Raw genomic sequence first — 16,262 nt, forward strand, 5'->3', positions numbered from 1 at the left:
ATGGAAGAAGCAAACCAGTCAGTGGTGTCTGAGTTTATTTTTCAGGGACTTTGTGACTCACAGGAGCTCCAGGTGATCCTCCTACTGCCGGTTTCTATACTCTACCTAATGACAGTTTTGGGCAACCTCTTTGTCGTGCTATTAACCATCACCGACCACAATCTCCATTCCCCCATGTACTTCCTCTTAGCTAATCTCTCCTTTGTAGACTCGTGCCTTTCCTCTGTGACCACCCCTAAACTGATCACTGACCTCCTAAAGGATGATAAGACCATTTCCTTTGGGGGCTGCATGGCCCAGATTCTCTGTGTGCATTTCTTTGGAGGGGGTGAGATGGTTCTTCTGGTGACAATGGCCTATGACCGTTATGTGGCCATCTGCAAGCCACTCCATTACTCCAGCATCATGGACAGACAGAAGTGCATCTGGCTGGTTTTGACATCATGGATCATTGGCTTTGTTCACGCTATGAGCCAACTGGCTATGATCTTGGAGCTGCCTTTCTGTGGACCTAGAGTAGTGGACAGCTTTTTTTGTGATATTCCTTTGGTGATCAAACTAGCCTGTATGGATACCAATACTTTAAGAATAGTTATAAACGCAGACAGTGGGCTTTTGGCAACAACTTGCTTCATTCTCGTGCTGGTCTCCTATACTTATATCCTGTTTACCATCCATCTTAATGCTAAAGAGGGTGCATCCAAGGCCCTCTCTACTTGTACTTCTCACATCACAGTGGTGGTGCTGTTCTTTGGACCCTGCATCTTCATCTACCTGTGGCCAGTAAGTATCACCTGGGTGAACAAGTTTCTGGCTGTGTTTTATACTGTAATCACACCTCTCATGAATCCAGCCATTTACACACTAAGAAATAAAGAGATTAAGAATGCCATAAAGAGGCTGACAAATCAGCATGTGAACTCAAGGGATAATTGTTAGCAATCTCACATGGCGAGAAAACACACTGTGTGGCTCTCTTTTGCCACGTGTTGACTGTAAACTGAACAGCCAATAACTGACTCAGATCAGAAAGCTCTGGATAACCCAAGATGTACAGTTTGTACTTTTTATTATGAAAATGTGTTTTGAAATCCAACACTTAGATTCTTACAACTTAAACTGCAAAAATAAACTTTGTATATATTCATTGATTACCAAATGTGAACAAAGATGTTAAATGGCACAAAAATAATGGCCACAATTTGTGGTTTGTTTTTTTTTTTTTTTTTTTTTTTTTTTGACAGGCAGAGTGGACAGTGAGAGAGAGAGACAGAGAGAAAGGTCTTCCTTTTGCCATTGGTTCACCCTCCAATGGCCGCCACAGCTGGCGCACCGCGCTGATACGAAGGCAGGAGCCAGGTGCTTCTCCTGGTCTCCCATGGGGTGCAGGGCCCAAGCACTTGGGCCATCCTCCACTGCACTCCCTGGCCACAGCAGAAAGCTGGCCTGGAAGAGGGGCAACCGGGACAGAACCCGGCGCCCCTACCGGGACTAGAACCCGGTGTGCCGGCACTGCAGGCGGAGGATTAGCCTAGTGAGCCGCGGCGCCGGCCCACAATTTGTTAAAGGCTACCTATGTTCCCAACACTGTACAACATCTTTCACCTGTTATGTATTACTTAACAAAATCACTTTGAGTTTTCATTATACTCCCATTTCTAAAACCACATCACGTGTCTATCCTAATTCTGATTTAGCTAGAGAAAATTCTAAAGGCATTTATATTCATTTAGAAAACAAAATGATAAATTGTCAAATCATAATCCTATTACCCCTGCTCTTCATAATTTAATCCTTTAAATTAAAGTTTTTAATTCTTAATTGTTGTTTTAAATGTAGCTTCTCTGGAAATGTCTTCCTTAAATACACAAGGAGAAATGTTTTCAAAAGTTTGAAACATTACTTTTTCTCATTTAATAAAAAATTTATATGATAATAGTTTTACCTTACATGAAGAAATAACATGAGATATTATGATTGTGGAGAAGGAAAATGAGTTGTTTCAAATCAAAAAAATTATGGACTTACGAGAAGAAAAGTCTATGGGAAACTGTCAATAAAAATAACAGCACAATTACTCCTTTGTTCTCTGCAAAGTTCAGATGAGCTGTGTGGTTCTGATCTACATAGCTAACAAATTTTCTGCTTTCTGAGTAAACCCTTGCATGATACTCTCATACAAAATTATAAATGCATGTACACACAATGTATGTATACAAATATTGCATTTAATACATGAGATAGAAAGACGATAATTAAAACATCACTCATACCCATCTAGAGGTGTGCAAGCGGACATGTGGTGACTTCTTGGGATGTTCTTGAGAAGTAATTATCTCAACTGTGCTCACTGATACAACTCTGATGTTAGGAGTCACCACTGCTTCACAGGTGATTTGAAGCCCACAAGCAGCTTACTCTCTCACTTCACTATGGACAAAATAAAACACCAGCACATCTTGACTGACTCCTAGTTAAACTAGATAACTTAGTTCTTGCAGAAAAAACAAATGAAGTCTTACTACCATTTAGTTTCTAAGCATATAAATTACTTTTAGCTCATTAGCAATTCAACACAATTCACTTCTAAGTAATTCATATTTCAAGAAGAATCTCAATGGAAATTTTCAAAATTTTGAATTGAATATTAATAAAAATACAGTAATTGTAGAAGGTGTGGAGTTCTGTCACAGGTATACTTGCAAGAACATTATTTCATGTGCATATACTTTTCAAAGAAAGGATCTGGGGTCGGTGTTGTGCAGCAGATTAAGCTGTCTCCTGAAGTGCCAACATTCTGTACGGGCACTGGTTAGCATCCCGGCTGCTCCACTGACTATCCAGCTACCTTTAATGGTCTAGGAAAAGCATTGGAAATTGACCCAAATATTTGGCCCCCTGAAACCCACATGGAGACCAGGATGAAGCTCCTGGCCTCAGCAAGTCCCAGCCTTGTCCATTGCATTCAACTAGAGAGTGAAGCAGCCAATGGACGATAAGAGATTCTGACTCCTGGCTTAGCCCACCCAGACTTATTTATTGTGGCCATTTGGGGAGTTAGCAAGCAGAAGGTAGATCCTCTCTCTCTCTCTCTCTCTCTCTCTCTGCCTTTCAAATAAGTCTTTTTTAAAAATTGTCCAAAAAGCAAACAACTTTGCCCCACATTGATCCCCATTATAATGATAAAATAGTAGAAGTTATGGTAACTATGGGTGAATTACAGTTGTGGGGAAGACAATACTATAAAAACAGAAACAGAAAGTAAATGGATTTGAGGTGAAGCATGCACACAAAGATGGGGATACCATTTATGCCCAGTGGTCTTCGAAGGACGTATGGGGAGAGCTGAGATTGTGATATTGTGTAGGGTATTCACTAAGCTTACACCAAAGTTGTAAAGATATAATAAAATTTCTTCTTTTTAAAAAAATGGTAAACTATTTCTTTACAAGTATTTAATATTAATATGTAAATCCATATGTTCATATTTCTAAACCAATGATCAAAAAAGATGTCAGCATAGATAATAATAAATCATGCTATTGCATATTGACATTGCATATCCATTTCTTTTAGTTTGTACTGCTAAAGTGGAGAAGAGAACAGGTAGTCAATAGAGACTAATTAAGTTTCAGCTAAAGCCAGGAGCCAGGAGCTTCTTCTGGGTCTCCCACATGGGTGGCAGGGGCCCAAGCACTTGGGTCATCCTCTGCTGCTTTCCCAGGCCATAGCAGAGAGCTGGATCAGAAGTGGAGCAGCCAGGACTTGAATCAGCACCTACATGGGATGCCAGCGTCACAGGCAGAGGCTGAACCTGCTACATCACAAGGCTGGCCCCTATCCTCACTGACTTTAAATCTGATCTAGAAAGCTGACTGGGGTCTAAGCAATTCCTTTGCTCCAAAACCTGTAATCCACATTGCCTCCGCCGCCCCCAAAGTGATGAACCTGAGCTGCTCTGGTATAGCCACTGCTACAAGTCTATTCTTAGTCCAGACCTAGTAGATAGCAAGCGTCCCCGTAGCCCCAGAAGTCCCAGAGCCACAGACAAGGTGCTCTCCAGAACAGAGTGCAGTCCCCTCCATTCTGTAGCTGTGACATTTCTGTGCACAAGCTCCGGAGCCACACTCGTTCACTCTGTAATCTAGGACAGTTCCCTTCGGCCTCTTGGGACTTGGCAGCAGCACAACCCACAAGAAACTGCAGGTTATTCAATCTGAGGAATCCCTCATTTTCAACTCGTGGATCACAGTACTGGGCGCCTTCACACAAGCCTCAGCAAAACCATTGCAGTCCTGCGGGGACTGGGGCAGTTCCACCACATGCTTCAGCTCTGGAACGTCACCGTGTGCCACACCCCTGGAGTGACCAGTCCTCACCTGTGGTACCTGGAGTCTGCACTCCTCTGCTTCAGGCTGCCAGTCCACAATGCCCAGAGAAAGTGCCACTCACCCTGAGACTTGATTAAGGACTTGAAGCTCCAGGATGTGACTGTTAGTGCTAAAATGCACTCTGCAGAAGCAGGAGAGCAGCTTCCTGCATTCTGCCACTCCAGACCAAGACTTCCAATGCGCAGTCCCCAGCAAAACATGAATCTACCTATAGGACCGTGACTCAGTTCCCCTTCACATCCCACAGGGTCTCCCAGGAGACTAGGATCTTTGGTGCTGTACTCTCAAGCATCATTCACACACAGGGATGGCAGGAGCTACGGAAGGTTTCACACACATCACAGAATCCCAGAACCACAGATATTGGGCCTGAAGCCCCAGCATCTCTCAAGTTTCCCTGGAAGGACACAGGAACAGGCCCCTCTTACAGCATCAATCACAGGCTACAACCATCACAAACTCTAGTGTGACTGACATCAAAAAATCTAGACGTCAAAGAGTCAACCCTAAAAGCCCATATCCACTTCAGAGTCATACTTCTATATCAATGAACTGCTGTAGACTAATCAATTGTGACACTCATAAATACTACTGCTATTGATTAAATCTTAAGAAATCACTCAATGATTACACATCTAGGCTCACCTAAAACCAAAATAAAACCCATAACCAGAGTAATAACCCACGTTCCATGTAAACAAAAAGTTATTTTCCATCAAAACCTACTGCATAAAGAAGGACCTATTATATCAGATGCACTGATGTCAATGTAGGGACACAGGAAACATGAAGAACCAGATAAACATGACTCCTCAATAGAACACAATAGTTCCCCAGAAACAGATTGTGATTAGAAGGCAATCTATGAAATGGCTGCAAAGAGAATCAAAAATAATGATACTTAGAAAACTCAATGAGGGACGGGCACTGTGGCCTATCAGCATTCAATATGGTGCCAGTTTGAGGCCCAGCTGTTCCACTTCCAATCCAATTCTCAACTACTGCTCCTGGAAAGGTAGCAGAGGACGGCCCAAATCCTTGGGGCCCTGCCAGCCACATGGAAGGCTGAGGAAGGTCCTGGTTCCTGGCTTCAGCCTGGCCCATCAAGAGCCAATGTGGCCATTTGGAGACTGATCCAACAGATGGAAGATTGACACCTCTCTCTCTCTCTCTCTCTCTCTCTCTATATATATATATATATATATCTTTCTGTAACTCTGTCTTTCAAACAAATAAATAATCTTAAAAAAAAAAAACTCAGTGAAAGTCAAGAGAATACAAACACGCCATTTAAAGAGATGAGAAAACCAAAGTGATGGAAATTACTTTTAAAAATCAGAAATCTAGGAGTTCAACATATCAATCACTGAAATAAAAAATACAATAGGGAATTTCAACAATAGAATAGATCAAGTGTAAGAAAGAACTTATGATCTTGAGGGAAAGAATTTTAACTGATACAGTCAATAAAAAATAAACAGAAAGGAATTACGATAATGAAAAAATCCTGCAAGACACGCAAGATACCATTAATCAAATATTCATATTATAGAGACACCTGAAGGGTAAAAGAAGAGAAAAGCATTGAAAACATACTGATTAATACAAGAGGTAAAAAGTTTCAAGTCTTGAAATAAACACTGATACTCAGATATAGGAAGCTCAAAGAACCTCAACCGCACTCGACTGAGAAAGACATTCCCCTATGCATAAAATAATCATGTTGTCAAAAAGTAGGGATAAGAGAGAAAATTAAAATCAGTAAGAGAATAAATAACACCAAGCTATATAGAGGAAAGCCATCTAGACTAATAGCAGACTTCTCAGCAAGAACCCTGCAGGCCAGAAGAGACGGAGATGAGATACTCAAGTTCTTTTAGGAAAAAGGCTTCCAGTCAAGAGCATAACATCCAGCAAAGCCACTCTTTATAAGTGAAATAGAAAATGCACTTCCCAAACAAAAACGGAGGGGCTCGCGCTATGGCACTTCGGGTTAAGCTGTCACGTGTAACGTTTGCTTCCTGTCACAGTGCCAGTCTGAATCGAAGCTACTCTGCTTTGGATACAGCTTCCTGCCAATGTACACCCGGGAAGGCAGTGGAAGACAACACACGTAACTGGGATTCTGCCACCCTTGTGAGACCAGGATGTTCTTTCTGGTTCCTGATTTAAGACTGGCCTGGATCTGGCTATTGCAGCCATGTGGGGAGTAAACCAGCAAACAGAAGACCTCTCTCATCATAAAGACAGAAAGTAACAAATGCTGACAATGGCTGTGGAGAAAAGGGAACTCAAACACTGTTGGTGAGAATGTCAACTAGTACCACCACAATGCAAATCAGTATTGAGTTTTCTTTAAGAAGCAGAAACAGGGTGTCAGCACTGTGGTGTGCCTGCAGTGCCGGAATTCCATATGGACACTGGTTCAAGTCTTGGCTGCTCCACTTACAATCTAGCTCTCTGCTAATGCACCTGGGAAAGCAAGTGGAGATGGCTTAAGTTCTAGGGCCCCTGTACTGACATGGGAGACCTGGATGAAGATCCTGGCTTTGGCCTGGCCCAACCCTGGTTGTTATGGCCATCTGGGGAGTGAACCAGCAGGTGGAAGATCTCTCTCTCTCTCTCTCTCTCTCTCTCTCTCTCTTTCTCTCCTGTCTCTGTAATTCTGCCTCTCAAATTTATCTTAATTATTTGAAAGTTTTATATACATATAAAGAGAGACAGATCTTCTATCTGCTGGTTCATTTCCCAAATGGCCATAAGGCCAGGGCCAGGCCAGACAAAAGCCAGGAGCCAGGAACTTCTTCCAGGTCTCCCACATGGATGCAGGGGCCCAAGCACTTGGGCCATCCTCTGCTGCTTTCCCAAGAGCATTAGCAGGCAGTTGGATTGGAAATGGAGTATCCAGGATTCAAACCAATGCCCATATGGAATGCCAACATCACAGGTGACGGCTTTACCCATTACACCACAACACTGGGAAAAACATCTTTTTCAAAAACCCAGAAACAGAATTTGCATATGTCCATCAATCTTACTAATGGGTTACTCCCAAAAGATATGAAAGCATTGTATCAAAGAGAAGCTTGTTCCACCATGATTATCACAGCACTGTTCACAACAGTAAAGACATGAAATCAACCAAGGTGTCTATCCTCACAGTAAAGAAAATTTAGGGGGGCCGGCGCTGTGGTGTAGCGGGTAAAGCCGCCACCTGCAGGGTCAGCATCCCATATAGGCACTGGTTTGTGGCCCAGCTGCTCAATTACCAATCCAGCTCCCTGCTGTGGCCTGGGAAAGCAGCAGAAGATGGCCCATGTGCTTAGGCCCCTGCACCCACCCTGGAAGAAGCTCCTGACTCCTGGCTTCAGCCTGACTCAGCCCCAGCCTTTGCAGCCATTTGGGGAATGAATCAGTGGATGGAAGTTCTCTCTCTCTCTCTCTCTCTCTCTCTCTCTCTCTCTCTCTCCTTTCCAAATAACTAAATAAGCCTTGGGAAAAAAAAAGAAAATTTAGATCATATACATGATGGAATACTATTCAGCCACAAAAAGGAATGGAACATTGCCATGTGCACCGACATGGATGAAACCAGATGTCAGTGTAAACCAGATGTTTGTGTAGTCAGACACAAAAGACAAGCACTGCATGTTGTCCTTACTTACATGAGCTTCAAAAGCTCCTAGGAACCCAGAATGATGAATTGTAAAGGTGGGGAAAGGTAGGAGAGTAGAGGGGGTGTAGATCAGAAGAAGTAAGGGAAGCTGTGTGTGTGGTTCACCAGCTGTGACAATTATGCTGATACGTTATCCACAGGGGAAACTTGGTATATGGTATATGAGAACTCCTTGTACTACTTCATATTTTTTGTGCTATAAATTCAAAATTTCATTCCAAATAAAAAGTTATATGAAATAAGTAAATTTACAAAACCGTTCACAGTTAAGGAAAAACATAAATACTTTCTGACATAATTGCTGTAAATACTACATGATCTCATTTATACGTGGGATTTTAAAAAGTTGAGATCAGAACTATAGTTACCAAAGACCAAGGAGACCAAGGGGAAGGAGAGCTGGGAAGAGGCCCATCAGTGGGTACAGTTAAAGTTGGACAGGAAGAATAAATTCTGGTGTTCTATGACACAGTATGCTGAAAGTGGTGACGACAATACAAGTATATTTCAAAACGGTTAGGAGAGTATTTCAAATGTACTCATCATTAAAAAATGCTAAAAGTTTTTGATGACCGATATGCTAATAACTCTGATTTGATCATTGGTTTTGAATGTATGACTTTAAATATCCTATTGCATTCATAAATATGTCTAAATGTCATGTACCAACTTAAGAGTCTTTAAAAGAACATTCATGATTCAAGAGAAGAGTTCAACATAACAGCAACAGGCGTTTGCAAGAAGTTGACTCCCACCCTCATGGCTGATGTTGAAGGGCTCAAGATCTTAGTGGAGAAATAATTACACGTGTGACTGAAATACCAAGAAAATTAGAACTAGAAGTAGAGCTTGAAGATTTGGCCTAAGTGTGACAGCTTCATGATAAAACATTAACAGAGGAGGGCTTACTTCTCATGGATGAGCAGGGAAAATGGTTTCGGAAGATGGAATCTACTGCTGGTAGAGATCTATGAATATTGTTTAAATGACAGAGAATTTAGAACATTACGTAAATTGTGTAAGCATAACATGGTCGAGAATATTGACTCCAATTTTGAAAGAGTTTCTACTGTGAAGAAAACAAAATGCTATTCTGGCCAATAGAATGCAACAACACATTAGAAAGATCATCCACCCAGACCAAGAGGGATTTATCCCTGGTATGCAGGGATGGTTCAATGTTCACAAATCAATCAATGTGATACACCACATTAACACATTGCAGAAGAAAAACCATATGATTATTTCAATAGACGCCGAGAAAGCATTTGATAAAACACAACACCTTTTCATGATGAAAACTCTAAGCAAACTGGGTATAGAAAAAGCATTCCTCAATACAATCAAAGCAATTTATAAAAAACCCACAGCCAACATCCTATTGAATGGGGAAAAGTTGGAAGCATTTCCACTGAGATCTGGTACCAGACAGGGATGCCCACTCTCACCACTGCTATTCAATATAGTTCTAGAAGTTTTAGCCAGTGCTATTGGGCAAGAAAAAGAAATTAAAGGGATACAAATTGGGAAGGAAGAAGTCAAACTATCCCTCTTTGCAGATGATATGATTCTTTATTTAGGGGATCCAAAGAACTCTACTAAGAGACTATTGGAACTCATAGAAGAGTTTGGCAAAGTAGCAGAATATAAAATCAATGCACAAAAATCAACAGCCTTTGTATACACAGGCAATGCCACGGCTGAGGAAGAACTTTTAAGATCAATCCCATTCACAATAGCTACAAAAACAATTAAATACCTTGGAATAAACTTAACCAAGGATGTTAAAGATCTCTACGATGAGAATTACAAAACCTTAAAGAAAGAAATAGAAGAGGATACCAAAAAATGGAAAAATCTTCCATGCTCATGGATGGGAAGAATCAATAGCATCAAAATGTTCATTTGTCCAAAAGCAATTTATAGATTCAATGCAATACCAATCAAGATACCGAAGACCTTCTTCTCAGATCTGGAAAAAATGATGCTGAAATTCATATGGAGACACAGGAGACCTCAAATACCTAAAGCAATCTTGTACAACAAAAACAAAGCCGGAGGCATCACAATACCAGATTTCAGGACATACTACAGGGCAGTTGCTATCAAAACAGCATGGTACTGGTACAGAAACAGATGGATAAACCAATGGAACAGAATAGAAACACCAGAAATCAATCCAAGCATCTACTCCAACTTATATTTGATCAAGGATCTAAAACAAATCCCTGGAGTAAGGACAGTTTATTCAATAAATGGTGCTGGGAAAACTGGATTTCCATGTGCAGAATCGTGAAGCAAGACCCCTACCTTTCACCTTACACAAAAATTCACTCAACATGGATTAAAGACCTAAATCTATAACCCGACACCATCAAATTATTAGAGAACATTGGAGAAACCCTTCAAGATATAGGTACCGGCAAAGACATGTTGGAAAAGACCCCAGAAGCACAGGCAGTCAAAGCCAAAATTAACATTTGGAATTGCATCAAATTGAGAAGTTTCTGTACTTCAAAAGAAACAGTCAGGAAAGTGAAGAGACAATCGACAGAATGGGAAAATATATTTGCAAACTATGCAACTGATAAAGGGTTGATAGCCAGAATCTACAAAGAAATCAAGAAACTCCACAAAAACAAAACAAACAACCCACTTAAGAGATGGGACAAGGACCTCAATAGACATTTTTCAAAAGAGGAAATCCAAATGGCCAACAGACACATGAAAAAATGTTCAGGATCACTAGCAATCAGGGAAATGCAAATCAAAACCACAATGAGGTTTCACCTCACCCCGATTAGAATGGCTCACATTCAGAAATCTACCAACAACAGATGCTGGCGAGGATGTGGGGAAAAAGGGACACTAACCCACTGTTGGTGGGAATGCAAACTGGTTAAGCCACTATGGAAGTCAGTCTGGAGATTCCTCAGAAATCTGAGTGGGAAAGGGGAGGGTTGCGGATGGGAGGGACGTTATGGGGGGAAGCCATTGTAATCTATAAGCTGTACTTTGGAAATTTATATTCATTAAATAAAAGTTAAAAAAAAAAACAAAAAAATAAATTTCTTATATAACTCTAAAAAAAAAAAAAGAAACCTGAATATAACCCTACTGTACAACCCAGCCATATCACTCCTTGGAATTTGCCCAAAAGAAATTAAATTGGCAAACAAAAAGCTGTCTGCACCTTAATGCTTATTGCACCTCAATTCACAATAGCTAAGACCTGGAACCAACCCAAATGCCCATCAACAGTAGACTAGATAAAGAAATTATGGGACATGTACTCTATAGAATTCTATACAGCAGTCAAAAACAATGAAACCCAGTCATTTGCAACAAGATGGAGGAATCTGGAAAACATGCTGAGTTAATTAAGCCAGTCCCAAAGGGACAAATATAATATGTGCTCCCTGATTGTCGACAACTAACTGAGCACCAAAGGGGAAACCTGTTGAAGTGAAATGGACACTACGAGAAACAGTGACTTGATCAGCCCTTGCCCTGACTGTTGATGTACAATGTAATACTTTACCCCTTTTAGTATTTTTTTTTTGTTCTAGTACTATAGGTTGAACTCTGTAATTAACACACAATTATTCTTAGGTGTTTAAATGTTAACTGAAAAGTGATCCCTGTTAGATATAAGAGTGGGAATAAGAAAGGGAGGAGATGTACAATTTGGGACATGCTCAAGCTGACTTGCCCCAAATGGTGGAGTTAGAAACGTTCCAGGGGATTCCAATACAATCCCATCAAGTTTGCATGTACCCATGTCATCTCCCTAGTCCAAGTGATCAATTTCAGTTCACAATTGATCACACTGATAGGTCTAAGAGTCAAAGGGATCACACAAACAAGACTAGTGTCTGCGAATACTAACTGATAGAATCAAAAAGGGAGAGAACGATCCAACATGGGAAGCGGGATACACTGCAGACTCATAGAATGGCAGCTATCCTAAATAGCACTATGGCCTCAGAATCAGCCCTTAAGGCATTCGGATCTGGCTGAAGAGCCCATGAGAGTATTTTAGGCATGGAAAGCCAAGACACTCTGGAAAAAAAAAAAAAAAAAAAAAAAAAAGATGACCTAAATGAAAGATCTCCACGAGTGAGATCCCAGTGGAAAGAACGGGGCCATCAAAGAAGGAGGTACATTTCTCTGAAGGGAGGAGAGAACTTCCACTTTGACTATAACCCTGTCGGAATAAGATCGAAGTCGGCGAACTCAAAAAGCTTCCATAGCCTTGGCAACTCATGACTAGAGCCTAGGGAGATTACTGACGCCATAAACAAGAGTGTCACATTATTAAGTCAACAACAGGAGTTACTGTGTACTTACTTCTCATGTGTAATCTGTCCTTAATATGTTGTCCAATGTGAAATATTGCTATAACTAGTACTGAAACAGTATTTTACACTTTGTGTTTCTGTGTGGGTGCAAACTGATGAAATGTTTACTTAATATATACTGAATTGATCTTCTGTATATAAAGATAATTGAAAATGAATCTTGATGTGAATGGAATGGGAGAGGGAGCGGGAGATGGGAGGGGTGTGAGTGGCAGGGAAATTATGGGGGGGGGGAGCCATTGTAATCCATAAACTGTACTTTGGAAATTTATATTTACTAAATAAAAGTTTAAAAAAAATAGAAAACAAAATGCTATCAAATAGTATCATATGCTCCAGAAAAATGTCTCATGAATGGAAAGTCACTGAATGTGGCATCTGTATTGTGGTATTACTTCTTTTAGATTTTAATAGTTCTCTATCTTTATTTTTCTTTTGTTATTTTTATGAATTTAAAAAGAGCAGATTTCATAGGTACAATTCTAAGAAGATAACCTATTGTGGTCTCAGTTTTAGAAATTGCCACAGCCATCCTATTCTCCAGCAACCACGACCCTGATCATTCAACAGTCATCAACATCAAGACAAGACTTCCACCTGCAGAAAGATTATAACTTGGTAAAGGCTCAGATGATTTCTAGAACTTTTCAGCAATAAAGTATGTTACTTAAGTACCTATAATTTATTTATTAGTACAATTATTTATTTTAAATTTATAATTTATTAAATCATAAACTACTTTAATTCATTAATTTTTAGATACAATGCTGTTTAACACTTAATAAACCACAGTATAGTTTAAATAATTTTTGTCTGCACTGAGAAACCAAAAAATTCATGAATCACTTTATTGCAAAATTATATTTATTGCAGTCATCTAGAACCAACTACAATATCTCTGAAGTAGCACATAGTGGTGGTCAGTCCTTAACCTGATACAGATGCCAAACTGATATAGTCAGTGATATTGATAACTTTCAATAATTCAAAATAAATTAATCTCAAATTTAGAAAAATATTGTCACAGCTTCCTAATAATTGCCCACCACATGGAATTATTCCTTTCTCAATATTCAGTTCTGCATCTGATGATACTTGGCCCTTGGGAGAAGCTGAGAGCAGAAAAGATGTCACCTCTTTGGAAAGCTAACAATGGAGTATATTTTTGACCATTATTCCCAGTTCTACTAATTGGTTTCATTCCTAAAGATGGGAACTGTTTATAATTGTGTATCTAGAGATATAATGATGACTCTAAAAAGGAATAAATCCCTGTTTTTCTCATTCCTGGAAGTAGCTGAGAGTGTAATCCATACTTGTACAGGTAAGTATAATACCTTATCTTTATTTCTCCACCACCAGGGTACATAATTATCCCCATTTTTCCCTCTACAATCTATTTTTCTTTCTATCTTCCTTTTCATTTAATTGAATGATTTTCATTCTTTTTATATACCATTCTAATCTTTTCTTCAAAGTTAAATTTCCAATACAAAATGAACACAAAATATTCTTCAAGGTAGAATTATTTTTATTTTTATTAAAGTGGTGTGTGAAATATCCTGATTCTGGATCATAAAATGATCATAAAAATGAAAAACTATGCCTGTGTCTTAATTTTTCCATTTCTATCAGTCATAAAAAAGTATGCTAGCCCATTTGTGCCAGAAATCTATCGTTGCTTGCAATCTGAAAAATTCCAGGTTTCTTTCATGATTGTATTTCCTGAAAATTAACATGATGGATAACATTTAACATTTGCCACATGGCCAAGCATTTTGTTTATTTTAACTCATTTAGTCCTTATAGTGACCATAAAAGGAGACGATTCTTGGTCTCTGTCTTTTACTGATGAAGAAACTTAAGACACGAGGAAGTTTGGTAAATTACCCTGAACCACACATCAGGTAACCAGAGGATTGGAGGAGGCAAATTGGTGACTCTGTCTCTGCACTGTTACATACTGTATCATCTTGTGCATTAAAAATCACTACTATGTGAATTTTCCTTTTTCTTCCATGATTTTGATACTTTTTTATTTTTTAAACTGAAGGACTAATGCACTTTATCGCTTTACCAATGGTCACTATTAGCAAAAGACCACATACTGGCAGCAACAGAGCATTTGATACCCAGTCTACCAATATAACAAGAATGTAGAAATCTGCATATATTATCTGTCATAGGCAATTATGTAAGAGATAAATAGGCTTAAATGCAAATATGGGTATTATCAAATTACATTAATAGAGAGTGTTTAAATTTTTAAACTGACATTAACATGTAAAAATTTGTACATTTTATGGGGCACAATGCTATATTTCAACACATTTATATAGTGTAAACTGATCAAATCAGGCAAATAGCCTTTCCATTTCCATATTCACCTGTTTTAAAATTAAAAGAACAATAAACAGAGCAAATCAACTTGGGGGAAAAAACATGTTTTTTTTCATAATAGTTAATATAAATTTGGTAATCATTTATAAAGCCTGCTTTGCAGAAAAGTACCCATTTATTATTTAAACTCTCCTTTACTCTTGAACAATTATTTTATTACCACTGAATTTTATAAGGAATATTCATAATTAACAGCAAATAATTTTACAAATACATTTTTCCATTTTTCTATTCCCTTACAGTTAAATTCGCAAAATAGGATTACTGTGTAATCCTAGTGCGCCGCGGGCTCACTAGGCTAATCTTCCACCTGCGGTGCCGGCAGACCAGGTTCTAGTACTGGTCAGGGCGCCAGATTCTGTCCCAGTTGCTCCTCTTCTAGGCCAGCTCTCTGCTGTGGCCAGGGAGTGCAGTGGAGGGTGGCCCAAGTGCTTGGGCCCTGCACCCCATGGGAGACCAGGAGAAGCACCTGGCTCCTGGCTTCGGATCAGCGCAGTGCACTGGCCACAGGGCAACACCTGCAGCAGCCATTGGGGGGTGAACCAACAGAAAAGGAAGACCTTTCTCTCTCTCTCTCTCTCTCTCTCTCTCACTGTCCACTCTGCCTGTCAAAAAAAAAAAAAAAAAAGAATGTCATAAAAAAATGTTAAAAGGTTTTACTTCTACTATGACTTGGCGCTCTAAATGAGTACACACTCCACATTCCTATCAGCTGAAACTGAGGCGAGGCTCTCCCAATCCCGTAGCAACAGCAAGTTTAATAATCTTTTTCAGGAAATAGTATAATAGTGAAATTTACTTTCTAAGTGTAAACTTAGAAAAGTGTTCTAGTCACATTTTGAAAATTAATTTACGCATTTTATTAAAATTTTGTCATTATATTTTACATTTAAGATTTCTAATTTTTCAGATCTTAATTTGCTATAAAATATAGGATAACATAAAATTCTGTTTCCAGTGTTGATCAACAAGTTAAACAGCTATTGAGTGACATGACTTTTTAAATAATTCTTGATTTTCCTCTACATTTTGTCTTCTTTAATGTAGTTTCCTAATTTGTATCTAACTCATAAGTATGTTTTTGTTCCATTGTGTGTTCAAGCTAGTCATATTGATCATTGTTTAACTATTAAAGGTTTACAATACATTCTGATTTCTTTTACAGAGAGCATTCACTTAGTCCTCCAACTGCTGATATGTTTGCTTTTCAGAATTTCCCTGAGTCTGAAATTAATCTTTTTGTCACTTTGTATTGTTCCAGCACAGATCCAATTGATCGTACAGCAGCATCACAGTTAATGCATGGATTAGTTCAGTGACAATAAATAATTTTACAACCTTGAATCATTTTTTCTATTAGCATTAACTGAATTCCCATTTTATTAAGAGCTTCAAATATATCAGAAAAAGTCATATTCTTTCAATAGAATGCAT

The 16,262-nt window shown here is 39.1% G+C and overlaps 1 protein-coding gene across 1 annotated transcript; it reads left to right on the plus strand.

Annotated features, from left to right (window-relative positions):
* Positions 1–939, plus strand: LOC100338512 (olfactory receptor 4K17-like). Its single transcript, XM_051822569.3, has one exon. It carries the CDS (start codon positions 1–3, stop codon positions 937–939), a length of 939 nt encoding a protein of 312 aa, XP_051678529.2.
* Positions 940–16,262: the final 15,323 nt, after the last annotated feature.

Source organism: Oryctolagus cuniculus, chromosome 12, assembly GCF_051225735.1.
Source record: "Oryctolagus cuniculus isolate XC-2025 breed Fujian yellow rabbit chromosome 12, ASM5122573v1, whole genome shotgun sequence".
Taxonomy (NCBI): domain Eukaryota; kingdom Metazoa; phylum Chordata; class Mammalia; order Lagomorpha; family Leporidae; genus Oryctolagus; species Oryctolagus cuniculus.